The sequence below is a fragment of the Sycon ciliatum genome, chromosome 2 (genome assembly GCF_964019385.1).
Source record: "Sycon ciliatum chromosome 2, ocSycCili1.1, whole genome shotgun sequence".
Lineage (NCBI taxonomy): Eukaryota > Metazoa > Porifera > Calcarea > Leucosolenida > Sycettidae > Sycon > Sycon ciliatum.
The window spans coordinates 32819313-32832125 of NC_088644.1; the positions used below are offsets into that span (position 1 = coordinate 32819313).

The 12813-nt window shown below is 49.2% G+C and overlaps 1 protein-coding gene across 1 annotated transcript; it reads right to left on the reverse strand.

Annotated features, from left to right (window-relative positions):
* Nucleotides 1-935: 935 nt before the first annotated feature.
* On the reverse strand, nucleotides 936-6379 carry LOC135809745 (uncharacterized). Its single transcript, XM_065323162.1, has 7 exons — nucleotides 5435-6379; nucleotides 4612-5257; nucleotides 4178-4422; nucleotides 3456-3973; nucleotides 3095-3239; nucleotides 2261-2934; nucleotides 936-2092 (listed from the first exon to the last, which is right to left on the reverse strand). Exons 1-7 carry the CDS (start codon nucleotides 5859-5861, stop codon nucleotides 1331-1333), a joined length of 3417 nt encoding a protein of 1138 aa, XP_065179234.1. The 5' UTR covers nucleotides 5862-6379; the 3' UTR covers nucleotides 936-1330.
* Nucleotides 6380-12813: the final 6434 nt, after the last annotated feature.

The following is a 12813-nucleotide window of genomic DNA, read 5'->3' on the forward strand; positions in this document are numbered from 1 at the left end:
TTCGAATCGATAAGGTGTTGAAAAGACGTAAGGGTAGTTTGCTGGTCAAGTGGAAGGGATACCCCGAAAAGTTCAACCAATGGGTATCGCAGAAAGAAATGAGGTATATTTCCAAGGATAGTAGTAGAGGGAAACGATGATGCAGTGCACAATGCAGACTACTGCAAGAAATCTGCTTTCTGCTGTTATTGCTGATCGACTGGCAGAACAAGGTCATGTAGACCTACCACAATGTGTATCGTCGCCGGAGTCGAAACCATCTCGGCTTTCTAGAGTTTTGGTACGAGTGTGTCGCTTAGTCAGGTGCAGTGGATCGAGATTTCAGGTGCTGATGCAGCAACTGTGTTTCAACTCCAGAACGGGTCGTACGCAATTTCTTACATTTGCAAAAGAACTATTTAAAAACGGTATCAGCCATGTTAAAATTGTGGCCCTGTACTTATTCAGCAGCGAGTTAGCGAACATCTGTATGGAGAATTCAACGGAACTGGGATTGCACTATGTACATCATGTCATGACCTGGCACTTAGATTACATGACCACCAATGTTTCGCCCTGGTTGGCGGAAAAAGGAGGTTGGCAAAGTTTTGAAAACACCCTTACACACGACTTCAACTGGTCAAATCGCTCAGTATGGACTCATCCCCGTTCAGCCTTTTTGGCCATAATTTTTCTCATACTAATGGTTGAATGGATGTGAGAAAAAATTCCCGGTACAGTAAGATCAAGATGGACTCCTCAAGCAATGCCACCCCATCAGCCGAGCCATCAACTGCGAGCAACAGCGAAGCCTATGAGAAAGTGAAGGGGCGTTTGAATAAAGTTAAACTTACTCAACAACTACTCCTGCTTGCACCAGTGCTGTTCGGAGCCAGCAATGTGGTGGCAGAGAAATCCACTCAAACCTCACCAGCCGAAAGAACAAGCATCATAACTACATTCATACTGGCCATCATATGGACTTTAATCTCATTTTTATGTCATCATTGTGAGCATAAATTTACGCAAGTATATAAGCATTTTCTCAAGCTGGGGAAATATATGCCCGCAGATACTGAACTTGATCAATTTGATGATATATGGACTATGCTGCGCACACACTGCAAACCAAAGTATGTAGGGTAATATTTTATGATGCGATGAAGATTATTATACCGCACAATGCACTATGTCCTGCAATATAATTGAGGCACAAGCCTGAAATATTTAACAAAAATGTAGAGTGTTGGAGCCAGCTCCACACGTCAAGAAAGGAGGAATATTAGACAGAAGAATGGCGGGGAGTTTTGCATGAAAATGATGAAACATGTTCAATGTGGGGTCCTGCCCATTAAATGTCCTTGTGACCATATGCAAGTGTGGCCATGCCATCATCCAGTATATACCGCTTGCAGTCGAATGGAGACAATGCCACCTTGGTGGTTACCTCCTCATACACTGTGTGGCAATGTGATCGGAGACCCGTCATAGGCCTGGCAGACACACGATGACTGAGCAGTGCATCTACATAGTCCTTGTGGGTGATGGTATTTGCCAGGACTGCCTTTCGCACACCCTTGGCTCGTTTGGCCGATTCCTGCCCGATGTAGGAGTACATCTTCGATCTTAGACCTACAAACTCCACCATGGATTTCCCACCAAGCTCATCTTTGAATTTGCCAACCACTTTCTTATTGGCAGAAGTGTACTGAGGATGGTCAGTGGGAAAGTTGCTGGTGTCATACAGAGACAGATCCATCTCTGCATAAACATCACCGGTGGTTATGTGCACAATAACAGAGTCGGTGTCGGTGTACAACAGCCGGATTCTGCTACCGTACTGCTCCTTCAGCACATCGTAGTAGAAGGAGTACATGTGTACCTTTGACAGGTCTAGTATCGACATACCCACATAGACCGGCTTGTTGAGCTTGATCTCAGTGTGCTGCTTTTCTATTCCGACAAGCCCGTTCGGGAAAATGTCGTGCCGCACATATGTAGGCTTGCTCACTGCCCTCAGTACCTGCTCCTCACTTTCTTCTCGCAAGAGATCGATGCGTATTCGATTACGAACGTTCTCCATCGTCTTGCCAAAGACTGAGTTGTTCATCAGCTGCAGCACACAAACAGGCAAACATGACACATGAGAATCATATCATGCCATTCCTTCACATCAGCATATTTTTCAATTAGCATACTCAACGTCACACTTGCACCATACATGCAACAACAAAAAACAACAACAACAACATACGAGACTGCACACAACGGTTGCATTTACCTTGTAAAAGCTCTTCTCAAAGTCGGTTGTAGCCCTCGTGCGAAGTGCAGTGTTCAGATTGATGTAGGGAGCCATCCAGGCACTCTGCTGAAATCCCAACACCTTGTGAACAGCGGTCACCACCATGCCCAGACGCGAATACAGCTGCAGTGTACGGTAGTGTAACACATACTTGGACTTGGGTAGGAGACTGGGTGTCAACTTGACTCCATCTACGGCTGACACTTTGAGCTCCTCCACAAGTGCTTGTTGGTATGGTGATAGCTTATCTGAGAATGTTCTCATCACTTCCGGTGCGAGTGGATAATCATTGAAGTAGTGGTGCAGCGAAGAAGGTACCTCAAGATCACACTCCACAATGAACCCAGTGCTCGAATCTACAGGGTGTGCCAGTATCTCGGACAGGTTCTTGTCACACCAGGCAAACTCAGACGTCGGCATACTCTGGCACATAGCCCAGCCATACAGGTTGTTGGCATCAAGGTATAGCAGGTATGATGTGGGCTCGGCAGGATTGTACTGATCCATCGTTGGGTTGTTGGCCTTGCCGTACCGCTGCGACGCCATTGAGATGCCCCCACGTAGACCGGCTTCGACAAACAGATGCATGTCTACATCCGTGAGCAGCTGCAGTTCAATCTGGGTGAACCGTAGTAGAGCATCCCATGCATATCCTACATAACACCATACAACACACCAGAACACAAACACGAAAGTCAATACACCATGCAAAAAGTATAAAAATACACCGACAAGAAAGCACAAGAATACTAACAGAGAACACCATCTAAAGGAGAGAATGCATTGGACAACAACAAAGACTGATGAACATACCTGGGAGAGTAAGGTAATGGGCTGGATCCAACCCATACGTCTTGTATGCCGTCTTGCGGAAATGCTCAAAGACATCTGCTAGAAGATAGACATCTGTTTGCAAATAGAGGTCATGATAGGCCTCCATTGTACTGCACTCAAATGTCTGCAAAACAAAACAAAAAACAGCAACGCACGCACGCATGCACACATCCATACACACAAGCATCCACATATCCACAGATAGAGAGCAATGAGTACAAAAAAAATGAGTAGAGCACATCACAACAGCATTCAAAAGTCATAAGTAGAGCACAATAATGCAAAAAGCATGGCATCAGGGAAATTCCGAGGGTCAATACAGAAGGCACAAGCTGCTTACCTGCCATACGCTCTGAGCATGGGCATAGTCGGCATCACTGATACCTTCTCCAGTCAAACTAGACTCAAATGCTGATTTAGGTGGCAGCTGTGTCTCATCAAACCGAGCAAAGGAGTCCATGTACTCGTAGGGGTAGACACCCTTACGCCGGAGAAGGTCATGATGGGCCATTGTACGAGTAAGCTTGAAGGCATCTTCCGGGGTGTTGCTCACCAACGAGTCCAGAGAGGAGTTCAAGAAGGCCATGGAGTCGATGAAGCGGTACTGACGCCACTTGAATGAAATATATTTCTCCATGTTGTTGGCGATGACACTGATCTCACCAACCTTCTTAATCCGCTTACGCTGGTTAGAGTCCTCGTACTCCACCTCTTCAACCTCGGTCATACCAATGTGGGCGATGAGGTGGTGAGCATCGTACCCTTTCAGGTTGTGAAACACAACCGGAATGATCTGGCGATCTGGGTAGATACTCAGCTGAATATTACACTGGTAGTGTGCAGCACCACGGTAGTTGCCTGTGCAGATATTCAGAAAGAGGGGAATACACAAACATAGTAAACATCTACAGTGAAGGTGATACCACAGACAATACAATTCAATACACCATGATAAAACACAGATGCAAACAGCTACAAAGACATGAAAATGCACTATACACATACGCATATCTACACACAACTGCAAAACAACAAAAATAAACAAAAAATTATAATACTTACCAGTGAGATGATCATGATCACGAACACGATCTTCTCCAAGTACTTCATCACATATCCAGCAGTTGACTGCGTTCTGAAACTCAAGCTCCAGTTCTGCCGTCATCTGAATTGGCTTGATATCCGCCAAATCCTCCTGGATACTGCCTTCCAACTCTTTGAGACTGTCGAAAAAGTTGTGAATGGCATTCTCACTGCAGTCGTCAAACTCGCCACGGACTTCACCGTTGGATCGGATGGCAGCATATCTACAAGAGCATAAAAGAAGAAGGAAAGTAAGAATGAGTGATTTTGAAAAAAAGGAATCACACAAAATGCACATACTACAACACGAACACAATTAGGGGAGAACAAGACAAGAAGGAATAACAGCAAGCACTGTGCAGGTATGAGTGCAGCAAACATTAGTCAAAAACAACACCAACAACAAAACATACCTGATGCTGCATGGTACATGACGGGCTGTGCGTACAGTGCTGCTGCCATGCTGTTCCTCCATCGGCTCAATGATGGCCTCCGTATCAGCGTAAATGATATACGGAGCCACCATCCTGTGCTTCAAATTTGTATATTTGAGGATGCTGTCCTTTGCTGTGGGCATGACTACTGGCACAGGCTTCATCACCTGACATCTCTCGCTGTGATGCTGCAGGGAGTCTGCTGTTTTGTGTGCGGAGAGGCATCGCAAGCAGTAGTGTGTTGCGTGTCTGTTCTTATTCTCGCATGCACGACTGAAGTTTTTTATCCATGTGAAGTGGTTGTCATGAAGAAGGAGGTTGATGGGAGTCTCCTGTCGCTCGCTGAGATAGAGTGGGTACAGATTCCCCTCGTACCCAAACACATTGATTGCAAGACCATTCTGTATCTCCACTTTGGATACATCACGGAGCGTTGCAGGGAACATTACACCGTCGAACCGCAGCTCCTCCACATACTGGGTGTACCTGGACACACGCTGTGGGTTGTAGTCGACGGGGTGCAGCGCTGACAACAACGCCCACATCAAACACCTGTCATCGTTGTTCTTTACGTTAATGATGGCCTTCTTTTTTTCTAATTTGGGCGGGATATCAGCTGCACCACCTACAGTACACCACAAAAATACAACGAAGGCTTTGCTCAGAGTAACACCACATCACAACTACACCCTCTCGACAATCACGAAAAACTGTACATCTGGTACAAAACAATACATCTACAACTTTCCACAAGAAATTCGACAGGCTTGGAACAAACACTGCCGGATGAACAGAAACTCACCTCGAAGAGGAGTGTACTTTGCTGTCGACACATCCAGCTGTCTCACTCGAGAAACGGTCCAGTTGGATCCGTTCTGCACCCACTTATCAATAAGACCAGTGATCCTCGCCACCATCGTCTTGACTGCACTATCAATATCCCCTTCGCTGAGGATCCGAGCCGGTCTACTTCTAAAAAACGGGACGGCAGACGTACTACCCGTGGCCGACTCTCGTGTCATCTCCACCCTCAAAACTAAAACCACCTTGAACGGGTGAGACTGAAGCTCCTCGAGCAGAACCTGTCGGAGCTCGTCATGATGGCTGCTGAAAAAGACGAGAGGATCAGTGCCTGAACCTGGCAAAGAAAACTTTTTCAAAAAACCACGCACGGCACTCGAGGTGGGCAATCTGGGCTGCCTAGATCGTTTTGCACTTGGCTCCGCCATCGTCACGTAACCTCCAGCACTGCCTACAACATACTGAGGAAAAATCTCCCCGTACAGCGTATATGAGGTCGGCTATCACCCTACAATGACACGTGTACTAGTACACCTTGTGTATACGTCTTTTCCGCAGGGCCACTGAAGGTCGCACGCTCCGCGTGCGTATGCGCGCATGCGCAATATGTCACTGCACATCTACGATGTTCAAATCAGGGAGTAGTACGTATTTTACTACTCCCCAGTGCGAATGCACCGAACGTGCACAAGTGCACGGTCGCCACGGAAAAGAACATGATGACATTTATGACATGGCAGGGCCAAAGGTCAAACCCTAGGGGGTCCCGAGGCCAGACCAAGCGCGCCCGATACAGTGTGCCTTATTTAACCCAAAGGTCAAAGGTCAAACCCTGGGGGAAGTCCTGGGGCCAGACCAAGCACGACCGACACAGTGTGCCTTATTTGGCCCAAAGGTCAAAGGTCAAAAAGTGTGCCAGAACCTGCCCCGCACTAACTACTGGCCAGGGGGCCCCCATCAAACCTGCGACCAATAGTACTGTTGACGGTGTTGCGCAAGGTGTTGTCGCTTGTAGCATTGTCCCGTATAAGCAGAAAAATACGTAAATACTTATCTCCCACCCAGAGCGGTTTCAGGCCTAACAGAAGCACCTCGGACGTAATAATTATAGGCCTACCGTTGGGCTATAGCCCGATGCCAACGCCTACAACAGAAGTATGACATTATCGGTATCAACATGTCGAAAGCATTCGATACAATCTCACGTCCGAAGCTGATCGTTGTTCTTACGTCATTTCTTGACAACGACTACGTTACACTGGTTTCATATCTTCTGCAGCACACCGCCTTGCAGGTTCGATTGCCGGGAACGGATGGCATTAAGTTCAAAACCGACAGAGGCACCCCACAGGGGGACTCATTATCTCCTGCGCTATTCATCGTGTATCTAGAAGCAGCCCTGCGGGACCTGCGAAATATCTTACCGATCCGGCCACAACTCGACATAGACCTGCACCTCCCAACTGACACATCATATTATGCTGATTATGTTGACTTTCTGTCATCTAGGGGAACTGACCTCCAATCATGCCTCCCTGCCATTGGAGACACCTTAAAGCAATGGGATTTGACAGTTAACTCCGCCAAGACAGAATTCACCCATATCGAAAGGTTCACCGACTGTATTGCAGAAGAATGGAGACTGACCCGGAAGCTGGGATCGCTACTGGGTGACAGGGAAGATATAATTATCTCGGCGTATGCAGCTGTCATCAGGCAAGTGTGGAAGGCCTTCGTAAAAAACGCACAGTGAACACTGACGAAACAGAAGTTGCCCATCCTTCTCAGTGCTATTTGCTTATTGTCGATTTGTAAACCGTACCTTGCAGTCCATGTCTTCCCTTGTCATCATCATAATAGTATAGTTTTGTCTCTCTCCTTCTATTGCTCAGGAACACAGAGGCGGAAAGAGGCTGGTCCTCAAGTACGCGAAACTGTTCATAATAACATAATAATGCAGCTGTCATCAAGCGATTGGAAGCATTCCACAGACGTCAATTGCGAACAGTCGTCGGGATCAACTACCCTCAAGTCATCAAAAATAGCGAGCTGTATAAACGCACCAACTCCCAGCCCCTAGGGGAAACCATTGTGAGAGCGAGGTGGCGGCTCTTTGGCCATGTCCTGAGACTAGACGACGATGTACCAGCATGCGTATAATGGTAGCATACTTCGAAAACCCAAGTTCCTCTGCCACCTGGCGGGGCTGGCCACGTACCACTCTGCCACTGAGTCTGCACCAGGACCTGCGAGCGGGACACTCTTGCCTGCGGAAATGATTCATTCCTCGTTTATGCATCTCCGTTCCAGCATGATCCTTGAACGCTGATGTTCTCAGGTTCTTGAATCCGGTTATGAAAGCCTCGCTGAAGTTTTTACAACTGCGGACTCTGTCTACAAACTTGATGCACACGGAACACTTCAAACATTCTGCTAACAGCCGATCGTTCTTCTGCCTGTCATAAATCAGCCAGGCGGAAGTAGTCAGCTCTGCATCATTGTCCGAGATCCACTTATCGCAAGTAGCGGCCTTCACACCACGGACTTTTTTGCCCGGCGGCAAGTCCTCTGAATCTCCCTTTCGCTTTCCAGAAGACATTCTAAAAGACTATTCTGCATTCCTGGCCAGTGAAAGAGTGAAAAATAAAAGATGACATCTTCCTCTCAAGAGCGAACAACTGCACTGCAGTGCAGTTCAACCCATCGATTCAGGTGCGAAGTCGACACCATGTACCAAAGCCTGGCAAAGGTCGAACGAAGGTCGAACGTGTGAATTGACTGTAGCAACCGCGTTGCTACAGGCGGATTATGGTGAAGTCTACGCCTGGGGGATCGAGGCTACGGTGTAGACGTGTTAGTTGTACGATATGATTGATTGATTGATTGATTGATTTTATTTTACTTCGCAAGTTCAAACGGGTTCCTGGCCCAGTTATATGAAAGCGAAGGATAGAATTTGCCAAAATCCTAATGAGCAACAGCATAGGCAATATTATCATAGAAGTGGAGTACTATGCGAGCGAGAATACTGATATGCAAGTCGCATTTGGCACGAAGCTCCGAAGAAAGCCCAACTCTGCATAAAAAGGTCGAAAGGTCGCTGCTCTTGTTTTCCTTTTTGACCGGACACTATGTCCGGGAAAACGTCCGGTCAGTGGCCGAAAATGGCCGGAAAATGTCCGATGTCCGGCCGTTAATCTATGCCCTGTTGGGGGTCACTCAAGAAACGCGAGGAACTTGAGAACCTCCATGCCATCGCCCAGTCACGACAAGACTGGAAAGACCTATGCAGCAATGTGATAAAGGCATACATCAAAGAAATTTGAGTGCGGATGCAGATTTTCTCGCTCTGCGGTTTTCTTAGCTTATGTCCCAAGTATGTCTAGCAGTACCTCCAGGAGTTGCTGCATCAACCTTAGTAAGGATCTTGCGTCAGAGGACCATGCCTTCTTCGTCAAGCTGCTTCTCGGAGCAGGGGTTCGGAGCGCGGACATCCGAGTTATTGATATTCAGGGCAGGAGAGGTACGTGTAAAGTAACTCTTGCCTCGACAGCTGCCCGTGACACGTTGCTCTCCCGCGGACTGTCGGCCCAAGGGAAGACCTTGGAATTGTTGCCAGGGGATGGCACTGCTGAAACGGTGCATGTGTTTGGAGTTCCGGAGGACATGGCGCTGTCGGCCATTGCGTCTTCACTGAGTCGTTTTGGGACACTCTTGGGGCCCGTGAAAAACGAGAAAAAGACGGTTGAGGGCTGCACCTTCAGTACAGGTATCGTATACTACACCATGGTACCCACAATCGCTGTCCCCAGCTCCATCACCGTAGGCCGGTACAAACTGCGAGTTTGGCACAAAGGGCAGACCCCCACGTGCTGGAAATGTAGCACCCCCGGCCACGTGGCGAGGGATTGCAGGGCGATCTCGCGGCAAGGCACCAAGCCCAGTCCGGGAGCTGCAACGTCAACAAGCGAGCTTGGACCACCCCAAGAACCACTTGGGCAGGGGCAGGAAAACCAAGAAGTGGCAGCGCTACCAACACCAGCAAAACAGCAACAAGAAGGCAGTGTGAACAAGGAGGCACAGGATCATGTCCCTGATGCACCACAACCTTGGACGTACGCCAATGCGTTGGGAGTTCACACTCCCTGCACGAGTGCTCGAACCGAGGCGACTGCCCCCACATCTTCATCCACACCCGCGTTCCCGATGAGTAGAGGCAAAGCTGGTCACCCATCACCCGATGACCAAGGCTTCAAGCTGGCTCGTGGGAAACACACGTTCCCAGCGCGTGTTATTACTCCTGCTACAAAGCAGGGAGTCCAGGTGACTGAGAGTGAGGAGAGCAAAGCCATTCGTCAACTCGTCACAAGGCTTCGGATGAGTATGCCACAGCGAAAGCTCGGGAGCAGGCGAAGGGACAGCTTGTAAGTTGTTAGAGGTTTTAACTTTATTCCGCATTTGTCTGTATCTATCTGCATCAACATTTTAGCCCCTACTATGACTCTCCCTCTCAATCCTCATGCACCACCTTTTATACCCCATGCATCTACGCCGACTCAGTCTGGCATAAAAATAGCCACGCTCAATGCATGTAGCTTAAGATACAAACTGCCAGAGATTGCCAGCCTCATCCGCACGCGTCAGTACGACATCTTGGGTCTATCAGAGACATGGCTAGATCCCGAGATTACAGACGGAGAGCTCAGTATTGACGGGTACAATCTGATTCGAAAAGACCGCACTCAACGCTTGGGTGGCGGAGTCTGCTTCTACTACCGTCAAGATCTCCCAGTTCGATCCCGCCCAGATCTGCATTCTGAATCTACAGAAACAGTCTGGGTAGAAATAAACGGAAAACCAGGTCGGCACCTGGTTGGTTGCGTGTACCGGCCACCGGGGGAGCCAGTGTCTTACTGGGCAGATTTGGAAGCAGATATTGTACGAGCAGCTGTGCAGTCTTCTTCCGTGACCCTAGTTGGAGACTTTAATGTAAATATGGACCCAGCCCATCCGGCACCCCAGCACAAACACGTCACCGACCTCTGTGCTGCGTTTGGCCTCCAGAACATCGTCATGCAGCCGACCCGTGAAACTCCACAGTGCCCTGAAGGCACGATGATTGATCTCATATTGACCAACCCGGCGCTAGTGTCCCTAGCAACGGTTGTGCCCACTGATATTAGTGACCACAGCGCTGTGGAAGCCTTTATTCAGCTTGCCGTTGACGTTCCACCCGCGTCATCCACGACGTCGCGGCTGACCAGGAATATACGTGGCGTTGACATTAACTCTTTTCGGCAAGATATCCTTGAGGCTTCTCTACATGATTTTTCGGATCACAATGATGTAAATCACATGTGGAAAGAGTGGCACACTAAGTTCCTGTACGTTTTGGACAAGCATGCCCCGCTGCACAACTCTAAGCCTTCCCGGAGGGCGATACCTCCCTGGTCTGACAGAGAGCTGCACCAGCTCGAACAGCGTAAACGGCGGCTGCACAGCCGTTGGCGGAAGGATAGGACAAACGGCACACTGTATGCAGAGTTTAAACAAGCACGTAGCACTGCTCGGAACGCGTATCGGCGCAAGCGAAACGAGTACTTCTCCCGTCAGTGCGAAGAAAATGTGGCCAACCCTAGGAAGTCTTGGGCCATTCTAAATGCAGTCACTGGGCGTTCACGTCGCCGCCAAGATCCTAGTTGTAGCATCAGCGAGGTGGCCGACACGTTCCACTCCATTGTCACCGATCCCAACCGTCCTGAACAACTCTGTACCCCGCACGGTCCCGCTGGACCCGTCTCCTTGACCGAACTTGATCCTGTGACTCCTGCTGACGTCCGACGTCTCCTTGAGAAGTTGGATGCGCGGAAAGCCACAGGTAGTGACGGCATACCGGGCTCTCTGCTACAGCAGTGTGCTGACTTGCTTTCATATTCTCTTGCTGTGCTGTTCTGCACCTCGCTGAGGACTGGAACCATTCCATCCGCATTTAAATTGGCGTCTGTCGTGCCACTGTACAAGGCCGGTGACCCATCAGTCCCCACCAACTATAGACCTGTATCCCTTCTCCCAATAGTGTCCAAGTTGCTGGAGAGGGTAGTGCAACACCAGTTAGTTCGTCATTTGGACTTGACCCAGGCATTACCCGAAACACAATTTGCCTTCCGCAAGAAATGTTCCACGGAAGACGCCCTCTGTGTGCTGACTGATAATCTGCAGAAGGCGAGAGACAGTGGCAAGACCACAGGGCTGTGCCTATTAGACATGTCGAAGGCTTTTGATAAAGTGCACCACGACAAGTTAATTCAAGACCTCCTTGCGGTTGGAATTTTTGGGGTGGTGGTCGGGGACGTGGAGGAAGAAACCTCTAGGGGTGGTGGTCGGGGACGTGGAGGACTCAGCTTCCTGAGTTTCAGGTTGGTACGCTCGAGGGCTTTGTTGATTCAGGCCCGAGAGCGGCCCAAGGCCGAAGGCCGCGGGCCGCTCGAGGGCCTGAATCAACAAAGCCCGAGAGCGTACCAACCTGAAACTTCACCTTGCTTGAGATGAAACTTTACCTTGCTTGAGTTGAAACTTCACCTTGCTTGACATGAAACTTCAGAACGAAACTTCAGCCGGAGCGCACGGAGGTGGAACTTCAGCTTGTGAGTTTCTGCCATTGTTGTGCAACGAGTGCCATAAACATGATAAAGGACTTGAGAACTTGGGCAGGCAGGCACTCGGTGTTTCTAGTTGATGTATTTCAAGTTCGATTTATGCAGATTAGTGCAGTACAGTGGCTTTGTTTGCGCTGCTAGCATGCTGCGGGTGCGTTGTAGGTGAACTTGCACTTGCACGTTCTGCTGAGGAGAGCGTTCTGGCTTTCACTTGTGCTGTCGTGCGTGGGTGGCAGTGTGAAACACAATCAGACATGGATGTCAGGGCAGGTATCGTTGATTCCGGCCCTCGAGCGGCCCGCGGCCTTCGGCCTTGGGCGCTCTCGGGCCTGAAGTATAGAATCAGACATGGATGTCAGGGCAGTATCGTTGATTCAGGCCCGAGAGCGGCCCAAGGCCGAAGGCCGCGGGCCGCTCGAGGGCCGGAATCAACGATACCTGCCCTGACATCCATATCTGATTGTGTTTCACACTGCCACCCACGCACGACAGCACAAGTGAAAGCCAGAACGCTCTCCTCAGCAGAGCGTGCACGTGCAAGCGCATCTACAACGCACCCGCAGCATGCTAGCAGCGCAAACAAAGCCACTGTACTGTAGGCCTTGGCGGATAATGCCGGCAGAAAAATTGGCAGAATTCGGTACTTTTTCTGGTAAGTTTCATGCATGTTTGGTATGTGGATAAAGAAATGGAGCAGAATTCGAGGAATTGCCCGCCATAAGGT

Coding starts and splice junctions, on each gene's coding strand:
- LOC135809745 (XM_065323162.1), bottom strand. CDS start 5,861: ATGGCGGAGCCAAGTGCAAAACGATCTAGGCAGCCCAGATTGCCCACC. Junction 5,258..5,434: donor AAAGTACACTCCTCTTCGAG/GTGAGTTTCTGT, acceptor GGTGTACTGTAG/GTGGTGCAGCTGATATCCCG. Junction 2,935..3,094: donor CCATTACCTTACTCTCCCAG/GTATGTTCATCA, acceptor GGTGTTATGTAG/GATATGCATGGGATGCTCTA.